This window comes from Zonotrichia leucophrys, chromosome Z (assembly GCF_028769735.1).
Source record: "Zonotrichia leucophrys gambelii isolate GWCS_2022_RI chromosome Z, RI_Zleu_2.0, whole genome shotgun sequence".
NCBI lineage: Eukaryota > Metazoa > Chordata > Aves > Passeriformes > Passerellidae > Zonotrichia > Zonotrichia leucophrys.
Window position 1 is genome coordinate 56,490,598 of NC_088200.1, and position 24,302 is coordinate 56,514,899.

At 41.0% G+C, this 24,302-nt stretch overlaps 1 protein-coding gene across 3 annotated transcripts in view; it reads left to right on the forward strand.

Annotated features, from left to right (window-relative positions):
* The first annotated feature begins 2,363 nt into the window (after positions 1-2,363).
* GAK (cyclin G associated kinase) overlaps positions 2,364-24,302 on the forward strand; it is a 68,775-nt gene continuing 46,836 nt past the window's right edge. For 2 of the 3 annotated variants that reach the window (XM_064735358.1, XM_064735359.1), the window contains exons 1-10: positions 2,364-2,650; positions 8,779-8,840; positions 10,255-10,314; positions 12,109-12,223; positions 12,652-12,794; positions 15,038-15,163; positions 16,265-16,354; positions 22,258-22,393; positions 23,005-23,117; positions 23,656-23,767. In XM_064735358.1, coding sequence (XP_064591428.1) covers positions 2,509-2,650; positions 8,779-8,840; positions 10,255-10,314; positions 12,109-12,223; positions 12,652-12,794; positions 15,038-15,163; positions 16,265-16,354; positions 22,258-22,393; positions 23,005-23,117; positions 23,656-23,767 — 1,099 coding nt within the window. In that variant the 5' untranslated portion in view covers positions 2,364-2,508. Of the gene's footprint in view, positions 2,651-8,778; positions 8,841-9,319; positions 9,369-10,254; positions 10,315-12,108; positions 12,224-12,651; positions 12,795-15,037; positions 15,164-16,264; positions 16,355-22,257; positions 22,394-23,004; positions 23,118-23,655; positions 23,768-24,302 lie in introns of those variants that run through there. The other variant, XM_064735360.1, reaches the window with a different exon arrangement.

Here is a 24,302-nt window from a genome sequence, read left to right on the forward strand (position 1 = left end):
ACAGGGAGAATTGAAAGAAAAATAGCAGCTGACCTCTGCTGCAGATAGAAGTTCTCTATTATAATATTTGATAATTTTTTTAAAATGAAAGGTATGAAAATGTGGGATCTTCATATAAATCTACTTGCCGTTAAGACCACACTTCTTGACTGATCAAGCATTACAGAACAGTGCGGGAATCACAAGAGGCCACGCCCCTGTAATCTACACAGTGCATGAAGAAGAGCAAGTTCTTAGTTTATGGAAGCTGACTGACAAATATAACTTCAAAAAACTGAACCAGTCATCTGTGCAGGAGAAAGTAGCCATGGCCACCAGAAATCTTACAGATTTGGAGATGTCTGGGATTGTCTCAAAAGGATGGCTGCTGGCAAGGTGGAGTGAGTACAGACTAAACTTCTGAAAGAGAATCTTGACGATTGGTGTTATTTCTGAAGCATAAGGTTTGGAGGCAAGCCTTTTTTCTAGTGATCTGCTGTCTCGGGTCATAGGTAGTATTCTGGAAATGGACTGAATAGTTTGGGATCTGCCAAACACACAAGGAATCACCCTGTCCTGTAAAAAACACATGCTGACACTGTCTGTGGATATGGCTATATGGATATTCCCATTCGTGTGTGTGTTGGTTTTGCATGGCCTGGTCTTTGGTGGCAGCAGGGGGCATGGAGATGACTTCTGTGAGAAGCTTCTAGAACCTTCCACCATATCTGGCAGAGCCAGTCCCTGATGGCTCTGAAGATGGATATGCTGCTGGACAAGGCTGAGCCAACTAGAGATGATGGTAATGCCTCTGTGATAACATATTTAAGAAGACATTAAAAGTAGGGGCGCAGTTTTAATTCTAGACAGGGAAAAAGATGAGGTGGGAACATATGAGGCACCAAGGTCAGTGGAGAAGGAGGGGCAGGAGCTGCTCCAGGCACTGGAGCCGAGATTCTCCTGCAGGCCGTGGGGAGACCACAGTGAAGCAGCTGTGCCCCTGCAGCCCATAAGGATCCACGAGGGATGCACAGATCCACCCACAGCCATGGGAGATGCCGATACCAGAATGGTTGGATCCCTGGAGGAGGCTGAGGGAGACCCAGTGGAGAGAGGGGTCCCTGATTCCAGGCTGGAGCAGCCTGTCCTTGAAGAACTGCACCTGATGGAAGAGTGACCCACGCCACAGCAGTTCTGGGAGGACTGCGTGCCCGTGGGAGCACGCAGGTTCAGCAGCTTTGGGAGGACTGCTGCTCCTGAGATTCGGAGCCATGCTGCAGAAGTTCATGGAGAACTGTCTCCCGTGGGAAGGGACCCCATGGTCTCACAGGGGAAGGATTCCTCTCCCTGTGCAGCAGAACAAAACCTCTGGTGATGAACAGACCAAAACCCCCGTGCCCGGTCTCCCTGCTGTCAGTGGAGAGGAGGGAGGGGTTGGGGGAAGGAAGGGACTTATTTTTAAGGGCTTATTTTACTTCTCATTATCCTCCTCTGATTTTGTTAGTAATAAACTCACTTTGTATCTCTAAGTTGAGCCTGTTTTGCCCTTGGATCATGAACCCTACGTTAAATTTTTCTCTCCTCTACCCAGCCGTAGCAGAGGAGGGTGAGTGAGCGGCTCTGGTGAGCGCCTGGCACTTGGCACCCACGGTGTTAAACCACGACAGTGCGACACACGGAGAGCGCTCCCCACCGTTCCCCCACCGGTGCCGGCAGTGGGGGTGCAGGGAGGGCGGCGGAGGGCCCGCCACGGGGGTGCGGGGAAAAGCGACAGGCGTGGGGAGATCCCGAGGGCAGACGGAACAGGGAAAGGATGGCAGCAATGCTCTGCAAGAAAAGCGCAGGTGCTGCCCAAGAGCCGGCGGTGCCGGCGGACAGGAGAACATTTATCTCTCGCCGGCTGCCAACCAAAGTGTTAAACTGTGGAAACATAGCGCTGTTTGGGGAATGGCGACCCTTCCAGGGGGAAAGCGCCGCGCGTCCCCCCCGGCCAGCAGGAGCGGGAGCACGGGCGAGAGCGAAAGTCGGTGAAGGGACGCTGCTGGAGCGCATCCAGGCGGGAGCCGGGAGCAGGAGTCGGTGAAGGGACGCTGCAGGAGCGGAGCCGGGCGGGAGCCGGGAGCAGGAGTCGGTCGGTGAAGGGACGCTGCTGGAGCGCATCCAGGCGGGAGCCGGGAGCAGGAGTCGGTGAAGGGACGCTGCAGGAGCGGAGCCGGGCGGGAGCCGGGAGCAGGAGTCGGTCGGTGAAGGGACGCTGCAGGAGCGGAGCCGGGCGGGAGCCGGAGCTCCTCCCGCGGGGCGGGGCCGCGGCCGGCCGGGCTGCGGCGGGCGGGCCGCGCCGGGAGCGCGTAAGTGACGCAGCGTTCCCGGAAGCTACCCGGAGTTGAGGGAAGAGCTGCTGAGCAGACGGTAGGGGAGGCAGGCGGGCTTTCGCCGCGGCTGTCGGAGGCTCGGCGGAGCCCACCAGCTCCGTCCCGCTCTGCTTCCATCCCTTCCCGTCCCAATCAATTGCATTGGTTGTTGGGAGCCATGTCGCTCTTCCAGTCCGCCCTGGACTTCCTGGCGGGCCCCGGCTCGCTGGGAGCCGCCAGCCGTGACCAGAACGATTTCGTGGGGCAGACGGTGGAGATGGGCGACATGAAGCTGCGCATCAAGCGGGTCATCGCCGAGGGTAAGAGCGGGCGGCAGGGCCGGGCCGTGCGGGGCGGACCCCGGCGCTGCGGGGCTGGGATTGGCTTCCCCGCGGGCCTCCCGCTCCCGTTTTCCCCGTCTCCTATTCCGACACCGGGAGGGTTTCCTCCTTGGCAGGCCGCGCCCGGGTGGGGGCGGGCGGGCGGCGGCCGGGGCGGCGGTTCCGGCCTCTGGAGAAGGGCTGGCGGTGCCCGTGCCGCCCGCTCCGCGACGAGCCGAGACCGTGTCCCCAGGCCCGAGGGTCGCAGCTGTGCTTGGTGTTACTGTCCCGCCCCAGGAATAGCCAGGGAGTGCCGCTGTGCTGTGTGGACGTTTGTTCGCTTGCTTCGTGATTTACAATGCCTTCACCACATATCAGAACTCAGAGGAGTTTGTTGTCTGTCACGGTCCGGTCTTTATAACCTACCAAGGACCTCATGAAAATTCTGGTTTGCGGGGTTCTTTTTTGTTTGTTGGGTTTTTTCTTTCTTTCTTTAAGTGATAATGTATAATATTATGCCAAATATGCAAGGTTGTCTCTGTTGTTTGGGGTTGATTGGAAGACTAAGGAATGCAGGAAATGTGTGTGCATCAAACACGTGTGTCAGGAGGCTGGTGTTGCTGTGCACATAGACTTTGGAAGAGTACAGGGAATTAAATATCGGTGCAGTTTCTAGTTTCAGTAAACCTTTGAGTAGGTAGCCTGGCAAACGGCTTGTTAATCTGTTTTAGAAAATACATGTTTGATATATGCAAATTACTTAGATATTAGAAGAAATTTGGATTGTCTTAATGCTTGTGATCAGAGAAAATACTTTATTCCTCCAGTAGAAGAACCATTGAAGGCTACTCTCAGAAGACTAAAATGTGGACTTTTCTATACTATTGCGGTTAAATGTTCTGATAGCTTTGTAGAGATGCTATTTATGTTAAATACTTCAAAACTCTATTTAGAACTCCTTTTGATTCTTGGAGTTTCTTTCTGTACTTTCTTGTCGTAATTATCTAATACTAAGTAGTTTTCTGTTGAGATCTCGCTGATCAGCATAGAAGAAAAATTTGGTTAAAATTAGCTAATTCAAAACAAAACTACTACTTATAAAATTTTTGAACTGTAAAACAACAACAACTAGGTCTTCACTGCTTTATCTTTTTAAGGGTAATAATTTGTTACTTGAAATCTCAAGCACTTTCAGTGTATGATCTTAGAGAAAACCTGGCAGTTTCTTATGTCGTAAGTTACATTTTAAACAGTAGTAGATGTCATGTCCTCCTGTTCTGCTTCCAGCCTTGACTTACAGCTTCTTTATGGTCAGTGTTGTGACTGAAATGTAAGCACTGAGTCAATGCTAAAAGAACTGTCTGTGCTGCTGATAGTGTAAAATTCTTGCCAGCAGTGACCACAGCAGTTACTGAAGGACAAAACAAAGTTAGGGCAGGAAGCTATTTTTGAGGCATATATACTATTTGGTTCTTGGTTCTGGAGCAGGTATTTTAATGCTTTACTTTGACAGCAGCCTACTGTTTTCCAGAATATGAGACAGGCAATGTAAAATGTCAGGGGAAAGATGCCAAGTTAGATGACTTAAAGCAAATGGAGACATGTTTTAACTCTACAGTTCTTTACAATTTCTCTGTAACCATTGCTTTGTGCTCCATGTTGATCTCAGTGTTATGGTTTTATTTTATGGTGTTTTCTTTCCTTATTTTGCTTACTGAAGTTGGGCTAGCTGCTTGCTTTTTCTGGAAAATAGAATTTTCTAGCCAATGTAGCCCATCTAAAAGAGCCCCTGCAGTGTATTGAGTATAAAGGTAAAATAGATGTGAAATATAGAAATCCCAGCCTCTCCTGCAGTCTTCAGACTTGAATTTGTCTGTAGTCTATAGTTTATTTTGCTGCTCAAATTGCATTTATCTTTCAACTCTGGACATGTTGTGATACCTTCTGATACATAGATCCACAACTGTGGCTTACATGTATACCCTTCCATGGTTACAAATATGGGATCTGTTTTTCTTCTAGATCAGTTCTTTCATGCCAGATTCCCTTCTGGAAAGTCAAGTGCTGCTTTCTGAGTCTGGATTTCAAATCCATAGTGAGCTGTGTGTCGTCGGCCAGTGCAGTCTTTTCTGTGGGCTCGTGCGCTCGGCTTTGTAGCTGGAGTGAACAGTGCCTGTGGTTTAACATTGCACGCTGTCATGTGGTACCACAGGTTCAGTTGTTCTCCCAGCCCACAGCTCCTTCCATCTCTGTAGTGCGTGCCAGTGCTGGTGCAGATCCATGTTTGGCTGTGCTCTAGGCTGAGACTTGTTGCACAGGTTGCTTGGATGCAGTTTCCTGGTTGTTTCACAGAGGTGTCGTGCTGGGGTAGGACTGGGCTGATTGATAATATAGTGTGCTGCTGCAGGAGGCTGACAGCAACCACTGGGGCATGAGCTGGTGATGATCTCTTTGGCTGATACTACCTCTAAATGCAAGAACAGACCAAGTGTGTCACAGACTGGACTGAGCACTTCTGGAATATGGTATCCTGTTTTTTTCTCTGCTTTGACGTTTTAGTAGCTCATGCAGATAAGATTTTAGAGGATTTTGGTGGGGGCCTTTGCATATAATACATACTTGCTCTTGTTATGATGGTGGCTTCAGGTGTCATGGCTCTCTTGGATCCTCCTCTTAAGTGCACAGACCCCCACACAATTTTACTTCAATAAAATAGTCACAGATTTCCTTCCTAATACTGTTGCTTCTTTTGTATATGAGACCGAACAATTTACAATAAACCAGACTGTGTGGAAAAACTGGGAACAAGCAAGTTCTGTAGCACACGTTTAACAGCCATTCTTCACATGTACTGAAATCTTATGCTTCCTTTGAGTAACAAACATTGACAAAAAGGCGCACAAGAAGAGGAACATGATGACAAAAAGAATGCATTATTCAGTCTGTTTGATCTAAATCTAAAGCTCTTAAAATAATGAAAAAATAATTCCTTAGTCAGAAAGATAGCAATAGGCTAGAGACTTAAATGGGTGCAGACATTAGTATTTTTTTGACTTTAAAAATAGATGTCATAGCTTGAAGCTGCATAGGTCAGTGACTTGTTACAAGCTGTTTTCTGTCAAGGTGAAACTTCTGCAATTAAAGCAACTTTTTCTTTTCTTTGCTTTAGGGCTTCTTCAGTATTTTGAGTGTGAACAAACAGCATTACAGTTTGCTAAACTTATAGGAACAAGTCTATTGTTTCTGCAGCTACTGAATTCAAAGGGTAATGATAACCTAATTAAGTCCAGGTTTTTGGGTGGATTTATTTTGTAAACATCTAGGAGCAGAGGCCTACTGAATGCTTAATGCCAAGTTTCTGTGAGCATTGTTAGTTTTATTTGCTGACAGATAGGGGAAAAAAGATGATTCCTAAAGAACAACTAAACCACCTGACCTAGTGGCTGTCCAGCTTCCATTCTCTTTATTGTAAACATAGACAATGTTTTCAACGTGGTGCAGAACAGTTCTGTTTTGTGAAGCTGTTGTTTCTTGGCTGTAGCAATTCCTGCTTGCAGGGGAGCTCTCCAAGTTTGAAGACATTATACCTCTCTGCTTCTCAAGGGTGTGGGAAAATGTACAGATCTTTTAGTTTGGGCCATCCTTCATTCTTGAGGCAATTTCAGCATGTTACTAGGACTTGCAGTGGACAGAAATACATGACTGGACTTCAAAAAAAACCAAAAAAACAACCTTGCGAATCAATGCTTGGCAATAATTAACAGAGCATCTTTTCTGTTTTGGTACTCTGATAGAAAAGCTTTCAGTTAAAATGCAATGTAACTTACATTCCAGGCTAGAATTATACTGTTTCAATCAAACTATGGTTGAAACATAAACCACTGAAAGTTGCTGTGGAAACGAATTTGGTCAGTATTTGGGAGGGGAGTAGGCAAGTCTTATCAAATAGTTACAAACAGGAAGCTACTCACACCCTCACTTTCTCATGACTAGTTTATAGTGAGTGAATTACAGTAGCAAGCACTCTTATGATGTGCTTAATGTCTCTTATTTTGATGCTTCTCTAGCTGTCATTTTACTGAAGCTGCTTATCTGAAAAAATAATTTGTGAAGATGTGAAAAACAGGGATATGATAAAAAAGCAGTTTAAAATCCAACTTGTTGTGTAAATACAGTGAAGTTCTTCAGTATTATGTGATCCCTACGTTTGAGTTGAGGGTGAATCCAGATCTCTTGGTTGGAAAAGCAAGTGTCTTCAAATCTCTGTAAGAGAGTGATGAAGTACTGACAGGAGCACTGCCTGAGGCCTGTGGTGGTGCAAGGATAAGTTTAGAGTGCTTGCTAATAAATAAAGCAAATGAGGTAGAGTTAGTTCCTGATTTTCGTGAGATGGTGTGGTGCTCTGTAGTGAGCCTTGATGTGTGAGAGCTTGTGTCTGTAGAAAAGAAGTAAACCCAGTTTTCTTCTGCTGCAATTTCTGAACTTGAAAATACTACCTGAGATGACCTTGGAGGGCTTGGGCTGTCTTCTGAGAATGGGGCTCTGGAATGCCTCTGCAATGCAAAACCTGTCTCACTGGGCAATAACTGGGATGGGTGTCTACATATCTCTACACTAGTGATCAGTATGGGGGAATACTAAGATGATTTCGCTGATACAGGAATCCTCAGAAAACTGTCTTAAAAACATGTACAAGCATTTACATGAGTTTAAAAAAATGAGTGAAAGCACCCCAATACATTCTTTAGACACCCCTAGAAGTTGTTCTTCACTTAACTTCCATTTTACCATTTGCCTCAGTTAAATCTGCTGTATGGGTGTTTGTTGAAAGTGCTTTTGAAATTATTTTTTCTGAATGTTTGCCGAATATTATGTTTGGGTGGCTTGGAGTAAACTGTTAGAGCAGAGAAGTTTTGCCAGTAAACTTGGCCCTACTGAGGGTATATTAAAACTGCTTTAATACTTTTAATAAAACTTTTTCAAGGGAGCCAGCATCAAACTGTAAATGAAACTACTTTTAAGAATGACACAGTAGGACTAGTTTTACTTTTTGTTTAAGAATTGTTTTCAATAACAGCAGATGGCTTAAAAAAAGTTAGAAGTACCTTTACAACATGCTCTAACTCCTTTGGTATCCCAGAAAACCCATGGAATTAAACATGGTTTCTGCTATGGAGCTGTAGTAGTAGTAAACTAAACACTATATGTAATGATCTGAGTTGTATGGAGCTGAAATGTGTTCAGGTGAAAAAATGAAAATGACAGAATGGGAAACTTACTGGAAGCTGATGTTTTGAGAGGGACATGGTTATAAAAGGGGAGCTTGTAGGCCACAGCAGTTGGATTCTCTGTGAGGCAGGTGCAATGAAGTAGGAATTAACCAGGCATGATACCATCTGGCTTTTCTCTGAAGATCTGGAAAGTTTAATGAACTCTGTTCTGTTTAGCATTTCAGTACTTGATAAGGCGCAATCACTGAAGTAGAAATGCATATTTTAAGCTAGTTATTTACTCTCAAACTTCTGCTATCTCTATGAGGTCTGCACAGTGCTCTTGAGCAAAGGGAAGTGGTTGGGAAAATAGCTTTACAAAAGGAGTTGGAAGGGAAATATTTTATGAAATAATATGTTGCAATTTGGTAATAATATTACCATTATTTTTATGTGTGCTTCAGTGCTTGAAAATGCTTTCTAATATGGCAGTTATCTTAAAAACAGGAGGTGTATGTTTAGCAGTTATCTTCCTTAGTTATTGTTGTTTTTTAGACAAAGTGTTAGCAGTGTAATACCAAAACATTTTATTGAATTCATCAGGTAATATTTGCTGTACTGCATTTTGGTTTTATAAGAACCTTTAAAAAAAAATGGCTTCATGAGAAATCTGCATAGGCAGACTTAACAAAATACAGGAAAGTAACAAAGTCAGTGTGCTCTTTGCTTATGTACAAGAAAGGAATAGAATATCTGACCTCTTGCTGAATATCAGCAGTCTTGACCAGATGCTGAAAAATGTGTGCTTGGTACATTTAGGAAGGTATCTAAATTCATGTATTGATTATCTTAGACTAAAAAGAATGGTGTACCTGAATATTGAAATTAAAACTGATGTATTGTGCCTTCTTCTTGTAGGGGGTTTTGCTTTTGTCTATGAAGCTCAAGATCTTGGAAGTGGCAAAGATTATGCTTTGAAGGTAATATTAATTATTAGTGGTGTTTGTAGCCCACTATATAGAATGGTTATTCCAGTTAGAACCCTACACTTCATACTTAGGTGACAAACAGGGAAATTGGTCTTTTAGGTGCTGCTGGTCTTTGTTTTTTTATTTGGTGTAGAGAATCATGATCCAGTCCAAAACATTTTGATGCATGGGTAAAAAGAATATTTCATAGTTACCTGAAGTGGAGTACAGGAATCTTTTTCACTCGTCAGAAGCAGATTTAGCCTATCTTCTTACTTTAAGAGTAAATTTCCTTAGTATTAAAAACAATGTTTTATAGTAGGAGTCCTAGTAAAATATATGTATTGTATAAGTGGTCTTGCCCTGATCCTAGTTGTTTTAAATGGGCTGCAGCTGTGATGTCCTTAATTGGGCAGCAGCTGTGGCTGATGAAGATAACTGGCATAAAAGGGGTTGGGTTGGGCAGTCAGGGAGAGCCTTGACGTAGAAGCAGGAACAACACTGCTCTGAAGAGTTGTGTATGAGAAGACCACTCAGAAGGTATGGGACTCTAGAAATATGATAGCAACTATATGAATACAACAATGTTCCACACTTTGACTCATTGTTTAAAAATTTGGCCTGGTACTTCTTAGAGACGCTTCTCTGCATTCTTGGTTTCTAGAGGCTTCTAGTAATCAGCTGTAAGCAGGGTATTTGTAGGAGGGGTGGGAGAGGTAAGTTGGCATTATACCACCAGTAATAACTTTGGCTTTTTCCATTTAATTCCACATCCTACAGTAACAAAATATGTGACTAAAGCCGTATACTATATGTGTTCAAAAGGTCCTCTAGAAATAGCCCCATGAAAAAATAACAGGTGAAAGGTGAACCATTACTATACTTCCTCTGTTCTGTAAAACTGGTACTTTTGTAGAGAAGGCTCAGGCTGCTTGTAGTCAAATGTTGACTGCAAATCCAGGTAATACTGGAAACAGTAATGCTTATTTTGTTACTGATTATACAAGTACTATTGAAAAGGCCTGGCTACATAATCTGAAGGAGTTAGTCTAGAATGAGTTGAAGGTTGTTGCTGAATATTTCAGACAGAAGGTGAATCTTTCCTTGTTAGGCCACAATGCTGCAGCCAGGAGACTTTAGTGCTTTATATATCACAACTATCGGAACAGTTACTTTAAAGTGTGTCAAAAGTTACAGCTGCTCAATTATCACTAAACCTGAATAGTCCAGGTAACTGGAAAACTGGGTATTATGACAGAATGTCAAAACATACAATAAGCCAGTTTTGTGTAGTGCCTCATTACAGTTCCTTAGTTTTTGAGTATAGTTTATCCTTCATATTCTGTGAAAAAAAAAAAATCTATGCATTGTTATTCTGTAAGTCTCAGTAACTATATCTTCTCAATTGTTTTGGTTCTTTTAACAGCGATTGTTGTCTAATGAAGAGGAGAAGAACAAAGCCATCATTCAGGAAGTTTGTTTTATGGTATCCTTTTCTGTAACATGTTTAACTGCCTGAGATTTCTGAGTGACAAAAGATTGCTGAATCTGAAAAACAGATTCTGTTTTTCTTCATACACTGCCATACGCTACCTCGGAGGACTGACATTCTGCAGGCCTGGGTTCGTGGTTTGTCATGAATTGGTATCATGAATCACGCAGAAAGTTCAGTTCTTCAAAACTTACAGTAATACAGTGTGTGCAAATAATTTTTGTAGCTAGTGTAGAATTTGCCATGTACTTCTAGCAAGAAGTGAGATTGTTACTTGGGCTTTCTTGCAGTCTGTGAATGTCATCAAGAGACCTTTTGATTTCCCATGATACTTAGATTTTAAATAGAACTCCACATGCACTGGATTTATTGCTCTTCACTTTTACTCTCAATGTTTAATAATTTCTGCTTTGGATGCATCTGGCTCTAAGAAGTAGTGTTAGCTTTTAAGGAAGACATTTGAGTAGACTACGTGCAACAAGCAGATGTTTCTCAGTGTCCTTGCCGTCCTCTTTATTTTCAGTGATGTCAGATAGTAGGGTATACTGTAATCTCTTTAAATCCTTGATTTTAGTAAATTCAATATTTTCTCCCTGGCCTGGCTTGTGTTGAACCCTCAGTTTGTTTCAAGAGTCAGCTATTCGGCAGTGGTATGCTGATGTGTTCCCTTCTGAGTGTTCAGCCTCATTTTGAATTAGCAGGCAAACCCACTGAACCTAATTTAAGCTACCCAAACATTTCTTTTTATGATTGCTGATATGTTTGGCAAAATCTTAGCCTAAACACCACTTATGAGAAGTACACTTCCAAGACAGAGTACCATAGCACCATACATTTCCTATCTACTCTGGCATTATCTTGCCAAGAGTAAAGAGATCAAAGTTTTTTTGGATGGTTTTCACAGCTTAGGGTCACTAACATGGTTTGTAATGTACAACATGATGAAGGGTTACTTGTTGCTAACTTTCTGAGATAAGACTGTGAAATGCCATTAATTCCTGCACCTTTGAATAGAGGGTTGTGGAGAGATGCATAAGATCTGATTAATGTGAATTGTGTGGATCCAATTCCCCTTTTTAATAGCTTTGTTCTACTTACAAAGTCTTTGCTTTTCTCTCTTCAGACTTGGTGAATGAATCCTGTAAATAGATTCTCACAGGCACAAGTCTCAGTGTATGCACAGACAGACATAATGCAGCCTAACTTCCACTGGCAGGAGCTGGGATCACTTACACTGCGCTCCCCTTTACATAGCTCAAAAATGATACCTCAACTTTTTGAACTGAGAGTGAAACATGATAAAGGTTTTAGCATGAAAAATTTTTACTAATGGTGGGAGTTCCTTGCCCTTTTAGACCTCTAATTGTTTTGAACTTAATTACTGAAAATTGAAGCATGACATACTTAATACTTCTTTGGGAAAGATATGTGAGGATACAATATTCCTTTCTTGATTACCCATCTAGAGAAGCAGCTGATAATTAGAAGATGTCCCTGCTACTCCTGCTAAGCAGTCATTGTCAAAAGACAAAAAGAACTAGCCTTGTTACTGAGTCCAGTTTCTTCTGAACCATAATCATAAGGATTTCTAAATTTTTTTTATTACATTACCTTAGATTCTTTTCTCAGATTTCTTACAACTGAGGCATGTATTTCCCTGTGTTACTTAGGGTATTGATTGCAGCTACTATGCTTTCTGTGGTTTTAATCTAATATTTCAAATGAACTACTGGAGACAATAATATCAATGAACTTGGGAGTCATCTTCCTTGAATGAGTTATCTCCAGAAAAAACTTTCAGGTCATCCCAACATTGTCCAGTTTTGCTCTGCAGCATCTATAGGAAAAGAAGAATCAGACACAGGGCAGGGAGAGTTTCTTCTGCTTACAGAGCTGTGTAAAGGTAAACTTTATTTCTTTTCCGACTAGTGCACACTCCTTCTGGCAGCTGTTTTGCGCAGGTTGCTCGTTAACTTAAAAGCTTGAAATGATTGTAGTAGGTAGCATGGTTCAGTGGAGCTAGAGTTCAAACTTATCTTTTCTAGGATAAAGATCATGGTTTTTTAGACTACAGTTTAACCTTGTATTAAATGTAGGTAATGATTAAGTTTTTTGTGTTTGAGACTAATCAGAGAAGGAAAGAGTGTAGGAGTAGTTCCTTAGAGCACTTTCTTTTGTCATTGCAGTCAGTGTGGACTTGCAATTTTCAGAAAATCTATTTAATACAACTCAAGATTGGAAGCCTTTTTTGAGAAGGGTCTATTTGTGTCAAGCTTTCAGAATTTGCAGTGTTCTCTGTGTGCTTATGTGAATTTCTCTCACTTCCTGCAGGACAACTGGTGGAATTCTTAAAGAAAGTAGAATCCAAAGGACCTATCTCTTGTGACACAGTTTTGAAGATCTTTTATCAGACCTGCAGAGCAGTGCAGCATATGCATAAGCAGAAGCCTCCTATTATTCATAGAGACTTAAAGGTGTGTTACAATATTTAAATAAGGGCTGAACTTCTGAACAGCAGAGGAGCCTGTTGGGATGGATCAATGTTAAAAACAATTCTTGAGCATAGTGCTTAGATCTATTGCCTTGCCATAAGTATTGAGTGTGAAGGTCATCACTGAAATACTTACACCTCTTCAAACAACTTCTTCTACTTGTGCTTGCTGTTTAGAAACTGCTTGTAGTCTATCTGAAACAAGCTGGCAGAAAAGTAGTGTATCATGTTTTGCTTATTGAGTTAGCCTAAGTGTTTTGTTTTTGATAAAATCTTCAGTTACAACTAATGAAGTGCAGTTCTGGGTTAAGTAGGTGCCTTAATAGAATAGGTAAAGCTTTGAAGGAGAAAAATTTTGAATTATTTGTGAGGGATTACATTGCCATTGAGAATGTGTAGTAACCTGTTAGTTTTAGAATTGGTAACTTGCATTGTACTTTAGTGCTTGTTTTTAATTTGAATTGTAAAATTTGGTAGGCATAATTCAGGTTAGATTTTGTTTATTAGGGGATTGTTTGGTTGGGTGTTGTGGTTTTTTTTTTTGTTTTCTTTTTTTTTTTTTTTTTTAATTAGCCTTTACCTGGAATCTATAGGCTTATGCTGTAGAAAGTGTTCTACCTTTAGGAGCTTTGGAGGTTTGAAAAGTTACCTGGGTTTGAATTTTGTATTGGGAAGACAGGGATTCACCTTTACCTGCCCAATATGCCTTAGATGAAGAAGCCCTCATCATCAGTGAGATTCTGCTATGCTATGAATATATTTGAATTTTCCTTAGCATAAAAAAAATAAGACAGAGGAGATTCTTATTCTTGGAATAGTGTCTAAATTTCACATATGTCTATCCAGCCTGATGTGATTTAATTTGATATAAAAATAGGAAAATTTTTTCATGTACTCAATTACTTTGGGGAAAGGAAAATAAGACCGCTTCTAGAAGTAAGTGTGTTAATTGTTTTCAACACTCTTGATGAACTCTTTGATGTTAGCTATTAGTATAGTTCATAAATATAAACCTAGCTTTGGTGACAACACTCCCTTTCTGTTTTTTTCACTTGGTACCATTGAACAGGCTTTTAGGTTCTGTCAAAGACGTGTTAACCATTCTTCACTGAAATTTCTATATGCCAGCCCCTAGCTTTTGTAGAAAATCTCTCTTCTGAAAAAAAAATTTAAAAAACCTATTTACAAATAAATACACAATTTCTTTCATAGCCAGCTGCATAGACATTGAGCTGATGCTGTAGTTCAGAGCCACTTTTTTTATTCTCAAGGAATGTATCTTCCTGACAGAGCTAAAACATGGGAAAAGACAGGAATTTGGTTTCTGCTGGTCTTATGTTGCAGAGGCTGAAGAACAAGATTAAATGATTGTTGTGCTGCAGGAGGCAGCGGCCTTACTACAGCCAGGAGCCAAGTAGGGATCATTTAACTGTGCTACCCTTTTTAGCAGTCTAAGCTAAGGTCAGCAGCATAGCAAACTGTAAGTCATAGTTTTGGGCCAATTAACTTTGACACCTTTTTGTAACTTTATACAGAGGTACCAATTTTATTTTTCAGTCCTTTTGTGATTAAGACTCCAAGTACATCTTCCCAATACTGCTACTCTTTTCTCAAGTTTCTTCCACATTTCAATTAACAATATAGGACAGTTGGAATTTATGAAGAAGAAAAAGGCAGGGATAGTGGATGATGAGCTATCCAGGGAGCACATGTTTCTCAAATAGCTGTTTTCTGTCTCTGCACAGGGTCACAGCTGCTTCTTTATGGGTTTCTCCTGGCAGCCTCCTTCTCTACTAGAACCTCATTGTTTTTGCCTGTAGGAGTCCTAGCCTTCATCCCACTGCAGCTGAGCTAACAGTACTTGGTTTTATGCCTGAAAATGTTTGGATTCTAAGACACCGTTTCTACAAGTCCTCATCTGAAAAACTGGCCTTTTCTTAGGCTCTAATGAAACTACTTGGTTTTTTTCCCCTGGGGTTTATTTTTTGATCTCTGGAATGTTTCTTGTTCACGGTGTGCTTGGTGCTTCCTTTCAAAACTTGACTATATTGCTACCATATAAAACTACAGTAATGTCTGAAATCTTTGTTTTTCTGTAACCGATTTTGTTGGGCTGAAGTGATTAGTTTTTATATGTACGCACAAGTAAGATGATATGTATAAAAGCATGTGTGTTAGGGCAAAAAAGAAATGTATTTTAATCTATTTCTCTGCATCTTTTTGAAGGTGGAAAATTTGCTTATTAGTAATCAGGGGACAATTAAACTTTGTGACTTTGGTAGTGCTACAACTATAGCTTACTATCCTGACTACAACTGGTCTGCACAGAAGAGAGCAGTGGTTGAAGAAGAGGTGAGACTATTTTAATGTGATTTAATTCTAATATCAACAGTGGAATAACTTAACTGTTACTATTATCTAGTATCAATTCATGAGACATCTAAGACAACTGAAGATTTTTTCAGTTAGAGTGTTTTTATAAAGTTTTGGTTTTGTATTTGTTTTGCCAGAGTTCAAAAGCCCTCTGCAGTTACAGTCATAGCTTGTGTTCAGTAGCTACATATGAAAACACTTCAGCACAGTCAGTGCCCATTCTGCAATCTGCTGTGAAAATTAAAATGGTTGCTAGGGCTTCTTCTAATGGCACTGGACAAGCAACTGGTTGTGCCACACTGATGTCCATCTTCTGATCTGTTTTTCCTCAGTTGAATGATCTGTAAATGAGAGGCAAGTCTGCTCTGCAGAATAGGAATGGGCAGTATTGCAGTGCCTTGGACTACAGTAACCAAATCTAGCATGCAATGTGCTTTTGCAAAGTGCACTTGTTGTTAGTTTAGACTTGAGAGTAATGCTAGTAAATCTGGTGTAGTATGTCAGCGGGAGAAATGCACTTAAGTTACATATGTACAGCTTCTGACATCACAAGCCCCTGTTTTGCAATTTGGTATTCTTGGAAAGCATTGCACTGATGAAATGATGATGTCGTACCACTGTCTTGTGTAGTTTGTGCAAAAAGATGGTAGAAAAGGTCTTCCCAGATATTCTTATGACCAGAGTTTCTCTTTGGATGTGTCTGCACTGTGATTAAGTGTGCTGAGAAAGTGAGAAAGATGCACTGGACTGTGAATTCACTTATTGACTTATTGTTATTTTTGGCATTAGTGTTCCTGTCCATTTTTGCCTCATGTAGAACAGTCACTCTATGTGCTTTGCTGTTTGGAAGAACTCTTGATGATTGCGATGTTATTTGAATCCTACTCTTCATGTGACCTTATGTCAAAGCTGTTGTGGCTATTGCGGGATTCAATTGATGGCTTTTTCCGTGGCAAGTGTTTCTGAAATGAATTTTAAAAATGAGTGTACTGTCCATTCTACATGGAGAGATGTTTCCTTGGTTGAATGCTGTTAAAGCTCATTGTTCAATATTGTTTCAATAAATTCTGTCTTCTCCAGATCACAAGGAATACAACACCAATGTATAGGACACCAGAAATGATAGACTTGTATTCAAATTTCCCAATTGGTGAAAAGCAGGACATTTGGGTAAGAAGTCTTTTTTCTTGCTTCATCATAGTTGCTCATGTTACAGTGAAACTGATTTTGCAGGCATTGTGTTAGTTTGTTAGATCAAAATAAATTTTAGTATGGATTCTGTATCTAAGTGTTAAATGAATGAGGTGTACTGTGCAAGGATTTTTCCCAGATCAAACTTGACTTCTATTTGAGAGACAATGCTGAACTCTCTAACATTTGGTAAAACTGTTGCCTAGTTGGAGCTTGCCAGCATAAATCCAGAATACTTAGAGTCCTTAGATTCAAATTGCCTTTTGTGCCCTGCCATGCATATAATCCTGGGACAGCCTATGGCTGAGTTCAAAATGGTTATGTCCAGGTATGGAATGTAGCTAAAATACTGACAGATATCAAGAATGAGAACAATCATCCATTCTGCAGAAAGCACCATTCATGCTTTCTGCAGAATGGATGATAAGCTGTTCACATTCACTAAAAAATCTGTTGTGAGAATTAAAGGTAAATATTAAATCCTCAGCTGCATAATGTTGCAGTACTGAAGTACTCCCCAGTAGTGCAGTGCTTAACAACTCAGTTTGCAGAGGCTGATGTCAAGCTGTTCAGTTCTTACCTGTATTAGCAATGTATCAAAAGACATACTGAGAAAATGTAATTCTTGTGCTTTAAAAAAAAATTATGGAATCTTGGAACTTCATTCAGTATATTAAATTGGTTGCAAGATGTTGTGGAAACTCTTGTTCAGTTTCTACAGCTGTTGGTGATGTCCTTGTGGCATGTGAAGAAACACAAATAAAACACATTTTTTCTGACTGTTTGGTCTCTTAACGTGCATTAAGTACTGTCAGCCTGAGCCAGGATTACAGAATCACTAGGCTGGAAGAGACCTTCAAGATCATCAAAACTAACCCATGCCCTAACACCTCAACTAAACCATGGCACTGAGTGCCACATCCAGTTTTTTTTAAACACATCCAGGGATCATGACTGCACCACCTCCCTGGGCAGACAATTTCTGCACTTGTTACAGCTTTCCCTTGGTGCAGCTTGAGACTGTGTCCTCTGATTCTGTCAGCTGCTGCCTGGAGAAAGACACCAACTCCCACCTGACCACAGCCACTTTTCGGGGAGTTGTAGAGAAGTTGTAAGGTCATCTCTGAGTCTCCTTTTCTCCAGATGAAATAACCCCAGCTCCCTCAGCCATTCCTCATAGGCATTGTGCTCCAAGCCCCTCACCAGCCTCGTTGCCTCCTCTGGACATGCTCAAGTGTCTCAAGGTCCTTCCCAAACTGAGGGCCCAGAACTGGACACAGCACTTGAGGTGAGGCCTCACCAGTGCCAGTACAGGGGCAGAATGACCTCCCTGCTCCTGCTGGCCACACTATTCCTGACACAGGCCAGGGTGCCCTTGGCCTTCTTGGCCCCCAGGGCACACTGCTGGCTCATGTCCAGCCGGCTGTGGACCAGCACCCCCAGGTCCCTTTCTGCCTGGGCCCTGTCCAGCCACACCATCCCCAGCCTGTGTGCTGCAGGGGGTTGTTTTGGCCAAAGTGCAGGACTGGGCACTTGGACTTTTTAAACTTCATGTTATTGGACTCTGCCCATCCATCCAACTGTTCCAGGTCTCTCTGCAGAGCCCTCCTACCTTCCAACAGATCAACACACACTCCCAGCTTAGTGTCATCTGCAAATTTGCTAATGAAAGACTCAACACTCTCATCCATGTCATCAGTAAAAATATTGAACAGAACTGGCCCCAGCACAGACCCCTGAGGGACACCCCTGGTGACTGGCCCCAGCTGGATGCAGCACCATTCACCAGCACTCTCTGGGCCCGGCCATCCAGCCAGTTCCCAATCCAGCAAGGAGTGCTCCCGTCCAAGCCCTGGGCTGCCAGCTTTCCCAGGAGTGTGCTGTGGGAGACAGTTTCAAAGGCCTTGCTGAAATCCAAATAAACAACATCTACAGCCTTTCCTGCATCCACCAGGCGGGTCACCTGGTCATAAAAGGAGACCAGGTTGGTCAAACGTGACCCCTCCATGTGGCTGGGTCTGATACCCTGGCCATCCTGTAAGGGCTGTGTGATGACATTCAGTATAAACGGTTCCATTACCTTGCCAGGTACTGAGGTCAGGCTAACTGGCCTATAATTACCAGGACCCTCCTTCCCACCCTTTTTTGTGATTGGGCATCACACTGGCCAGCTTCCAGCCATCTGGAACCTCCCCAGTGAGCCAGGCCTGTTGATAAATGATGGAGAGAGGCTTTGCAAGCTCATCTGCCAGCTCCCTCCTCACCCTGGGATGGCCCATCCGGGCCCATGGATTTATGAACATCAGTGGCTCAGCAGTTCTCTCATGGTGTCCTCCTGGACAACAGGGGGACCATTCTGCTCCCTAGCACCATCTGCCAACCCAGGGGGACAGTTGTCCTGAGGACAAGCCATCTTCCCTGTAAAGATGGAAGCAAGGAGGGTGTTAAGCACTTCCACCTTCTCCTCATCTGCAGTTACTGAGTTCCCTCCCACATCCAGTAGATAACAAAGGCTGGTCTTACCCTTCCTTTTGCCATTAATATATTTATAAAAACATTTTTTATTGTCCTTTGTAGTGGTTGCCAAACTAATTTCGAACTGAACTTTTCCCCCCCTAACTTTTTTTCTACATGCTCTAGCAACCCCCTGAAATACTTGCTGAGAGACCTGACCCTCCTTCCAAAGATGATACATCCTCTTTTCATTCATAAGTTCCTTCCAAACCTTGTTGTCCATTCAGGTTTGTCTTATTAATGTCCAGTCAAAAACAAAACTAGAAATGTGTTTAATAAAAGCCTCACTCAAAAGGGTAATTGCAGTTTATTTTTTGTTTAAAATAACTCTGTATATGTTAGTGTTATCATGGTGGTCTCCTGTTTTGGCAAGACCTGTTTCATTTACCATACCTGAGTTGGAACGTACTGTTCTGTATTTTTTCCTTTATGCTTTGGATTCAATAAAAATATAAAAGTATTTGGCAGTAGAATATGGTCCTGTCTCTGGAAGCATAAATGATTTGTATTTTGTGCTTAGGATAAGAAAGCCAATTTTTCAAAGAAAGCAAGTAGAGTGATTAACACTCTTGAGTCTGTGTGTTTATCACTGCGTGAGCTTAAAAACAAAGGAAGTAATGCTGTCTTAAAACAGCAGCACTGATGAAAAGTTATTATCAACCACATTGACTCCACAATGGGAATGTGATTAGGTGTCATTATAAGTCCGGAGTTTCTTAGACTTGGCTGAGTGGTTTCTGTACATTTCCCACCTAAGTCTAAAGATCAGAAAATAAACACTAAATCCAAATGTTTTAGCTACTTGTTTTCAAAATTAATGTGAATTCCTAAACTCAAATTCAACTAAGTGACAGGCTGTTCCTTGTCAAGTGATTTTTCTCCATGCTTGAAGGCCCTTCATACCCTCTCACTCTCAAAGATTTCTGAAAAAGCAAAGGAGTGGACTTTGGAAATGTTTGTTAAGGAGCAAAATTTCAAAGCTGGGTTCTCCTAACCAATATCTAATTAAAAATTTTTAATGGTCAATGCGAGACATCCTGCAGCTTTTAATTCAATGTGAGCTGAACAATCTCTTCAGGTTTCATTTAGTTTAATTTGACTTAATTTTACTTTGGTCTAATATCTGTGTCATCCTGCAGCTGTACTGTAGAACTTTAGTGTGCTGCTTGTTGCCTGAAGCTAGTCAGGGTAAAAATAACAATATTTTCATTTGTTCCAAACAATCCCACCCCTTCCTTGTCCCCTCAATCCCCAAACACTATCTGAAATTTTTTAAAACCCCACTCTCACCTTAAGGAAGATTTAAATTAGTTTCTGGTAAAGGACCAGTAGCAGGTAAAAAAATTACTCCTAGCTATTTTTGATTGCTTTCTTGTTCTGCTTTTTTACCTTCTGGCATATGAGTGTTCAGATGGATCTGGGTAACTTCTGTAGAAGGACTATGCAGCTTTGGGACAGCGTTCCAAGGGAATGGGCTCTTAAGTCAAGTGTAGCAGTGCTGAGGCTGTGTGGATGATGTTGGCTTTGAGGACTTGTCATGCTGTAACTGAGATTACCTTCTATCCACATTGAATGACAGTGTTTAAAACAGCCAAAATTTATCACAGTTACAATCCTAAGTTACGGGTAGAACAGAGGAAATGAAAAACATTCTCCAGCAATTGAAGCAAAAATCAAATCTGAGTGGCCTGTCTGTTTCCTGTGTGTTCAGCTGGTTGCCTTGGAGCTTTTCTCTCCCGTGTGGCTGTGGGTGCTCTCTCCTGATGCGCAGAGTGTCTTCGACTGTACAGGGAGTAGTTTCATTCCTCTACCTGAATGATGATCTACTTTGTGAGCAAGTGTTTTGTGGAAGAGTAGATGGTATGTTCTGTACTGCCCTGCTCGATTAGTTAGTGTGGACTGTATGATGCTACACATTACAGAGTCTTTTTCCACAGCCTGACAGAAATGCGCAAGAATATACAGAATTAACATATGTACTTTATTTCTGGTCATGGTCCTCAAAGTATTTTGGATTAACTAAATCCCTACACCTCCAAGACTTCAATAACTTTCAGACCTTAGAAGCTGTTGGGATAAATTGAGAACCAAAGGCAGTTGGAGATGGTGCGCACAGAGGGCTAGAGGCACTGGGCAGTTTTCTTAGGGAACATCTTCAATGGATTGCTTCATTTGTGAGGGCTATAAAGGCTCAAATGCTTTCAAAACTATTCATACTGGGGTTCAGAAGAAACTTAGAGGAGGAATTTTTCAACTCATTGTGCCAACAGTTACGTGGAGGCATTGGGCACTTTATAATCAAACTTTTATAGGTCAAATGGAACATGTTTCTGTTACGATATTACAATTCTGCCAGCATATTTAATATCTTAATTGATTTGAAAACACATGTATCAATTTACACTTACTTCAGTAACAGATTCAGTTACGCTAGCCAATTCTTAACTCCTGGATTTTTCAGAGATTAGAATTCAGAACTGACTTCTGTCTTTGTTAGTTGTTGTCTTCTCAGGTTACAAAAAAAATCTCAAGTTGGACACAGGAAGGAACTTGGAAGTCCCCAGGATGTAGTAGTCCAGGTTTTGTGATTTTTGAGGCTTAAATAAACTTGTCATAAAATGATCTTAAATTTTATTTGTTCCAAGAGTTGAATAGCCATCTGACTGTAGGGAATAAAGGGACTGTCATTTTGGCTTATTTTCCTCAGACCTTTATCAGAAGATGCGTTTTAAAGAGAGTGTTGTGTGTCTCCCTAGAGTTATTTAAGCAATTTGCGTAACACTTACATAATCATCTAGCTTTTTTACATCTGGCTGTATTGCATAACAACATATCTAAGTTAGAGTAAATTCTGTCTTGACAAATAAAACGTGCCTCCTTGCAGCACAGGATGGAGATAGGAAATAAAACTGGTGAAACTTTTTTTGAAAGAATAATCCTGCTCTTGAACTTGTTCATTATGGCAAGACTACTCATTTTGGTATGCTTTGAAATTCATAAAATGAATTTCTTGTAATGATTTCTAAATGATTTTTTAAAAATTGACAAGAATAGTTTTCCCAAATGACAAGTGATAGGACAAGAGGAAATGGCCTCAAGTTGCAAAGGGGATGTTGAGGTCGGATGTTAGAAAAGATTTCTTCACTGTAAGGGTGATTGTGCACTGGAAGAGGCTGTCCAGTGCAGTGGTTGAGTGGTTGAGTTGCCATCCATGGAGGCATTTAAAAGACGTGTGGATATAGTACTGAGGGACATGGTTCAGTGGTGGATTTGGCAGTGCTGAGTTAGCCTCTGAAATTGAGGATTGTAAAGATCTCCAGCCTAAAGGTCCCCATGATCCTATGCAGTATTTCTGTTTACCTCTGTAGGCTCTGGGCTGTATCCTGTACTTGCTGTGCTTTAGGCAACACCCATTTGAAGATGGAGCTAAACTTCGCATAGTCAATGGGAAATATGTCATCCCTCAAAATGACACCCGCTACTCTGTGTTTCATGATCTCATTCGTAAGTTTACAGTGTTATTTTATTCGTTGTCTTTGTGGATACATGTTGTTATTAACAGTTGTTTTACTGATAGTTAAATGTTACTGGTATGTGAAGATGAAAAAGGTAAACTGCATCAACTTCTTATTTTACTAATAATCCTAATTGATTATAGAAAAATTATGAAATTTTATGTGAAAGTTACTTTTTTAGTTTCCTTTAAGTGTCTTGCCTGATATCTGAATTAGTCTATTGAAACAACTGGTGTTTTGATTTGGTTTCTTTGAACTTGATTAGAAAATTGTTTACTTCAGGTTTCAGATAGGTTACTGGAAATATTAATTATTGTTCCAGAAATGTATCTGACTGCAATAGTATTAGACACAAAGTTACCTCTGATGTTCTTTATTAACTGATCCCAAGGTGTATTCTTTGAAATATTATTGATTCTATGTAGTGTTGTTTTTTCTCATGAATACTATTATGAGAAATACATTTGGATATTGATTTGGTAGTTTCTCCACTCTGTTCAGGTGTTTGCTTATTGCACTGGAATGTATTGAAAATTATTATCAGCTGGGAGAAAAGCTTTTAAGGGTTTGATACATTGTCTGGATCTCCTGTTTTTTTAGGCTCTACTTTGAAAGTGAACCCAGAGGAGAGATTGTCAATCACTGAACTTGTGAACCAACTGCAGGAGATTGCAGCAGCTAGGAATGTCAATCCTAAATCCCCCATCACAGAGGTAAAATGTCTAAGGAGTATAATTGATTAGGCTTCCTTTCTGTCCTCTGCAGGGTATGTGCATTTAGTAAAAGATTTCAGAGCAGGTCCTCTGTTTGTTCATATTTTGAAAATTTTGCACTGATTTATTTTGAAGTTCAGTTGAATTGGTCAGTATCACTCGTAGGATCTTTGAAAATATGCCCTTTAAAGAACAGAGACCTTAAAAGAAACTTAGTATTTCTTACTGCTTTTTGAAAATATTTTCATACTCTTGGTTTAATCTTTAGTACGCTAGCCTTCTGTTTGACATGCTGTGTTCTATCATAATTAACTTGCACAGAAAAGTTTTGCATATGAGGGCTCTTCTTACACTAACTTGAAACCACTTAGGCCTCTCCTTTAATGCTTAATTTGCATTAATTAGTGTATCTTAACTTTCTTTGGCTTTGTCCTGAGGTTTAGTTTGCTTGTTCTCACCAAGGAGCAGTAATTTGCCAAGGATAGCAAGATGGCTAAATTAGCAAGAAAATTCTCATCTGGAGTGTTATTCTCCTCAGCTCCTGGAGCAGAATGGAGGCTATGGAAACAATGCTCAGCCTCGGACATCTGTGACATCTGTTTCGCAGAGCTCCAAGCCTGCAGGGCAGCTCAACAATATGTACAATGCAGGTATGTTCAAAAAGAGATGTCATTTTAGTGTAAAGACAATTGCATATCTTCCATGGGGGAAAAAAGTAATTTGGGGATTTTAGATATTTTGCTCTAGTTCTAGCTATTTGGTATTTATATCATTGCTTCTAGCCTTGTATTTTTTTTTCAAGGTTTGATTTTATGTTGATATGCAAGTATGAATTTCTCAAGTTCATTGCTGTGCAAGATAAAAATTATGTTTCCTATGGAAAATAATTTAAAGTGCACTATTGAGCAGTAGAGGCAGGAGTGTTGACATAAGCGAACTAAAACTTGATGAAAGTGTGGTTAGGAGAAGCAGTAATGATCTACAAATAAGAGCTGTAGAGGAAGTCTTCAGGTTATGACAAACAGGTGAAAATAGCTTATTTTATACCCTGAATTTTTTTCATTAAATGAGGTAAAGATATTTGAAAGTGCATTCTCTAAAGAGCCACGTTTAATAGGAGTTTGAATTTAAACTGTTAAAAATCCTTTGGTTCTGTATTTTAATTGAAATGTTGTTACCTTGTGG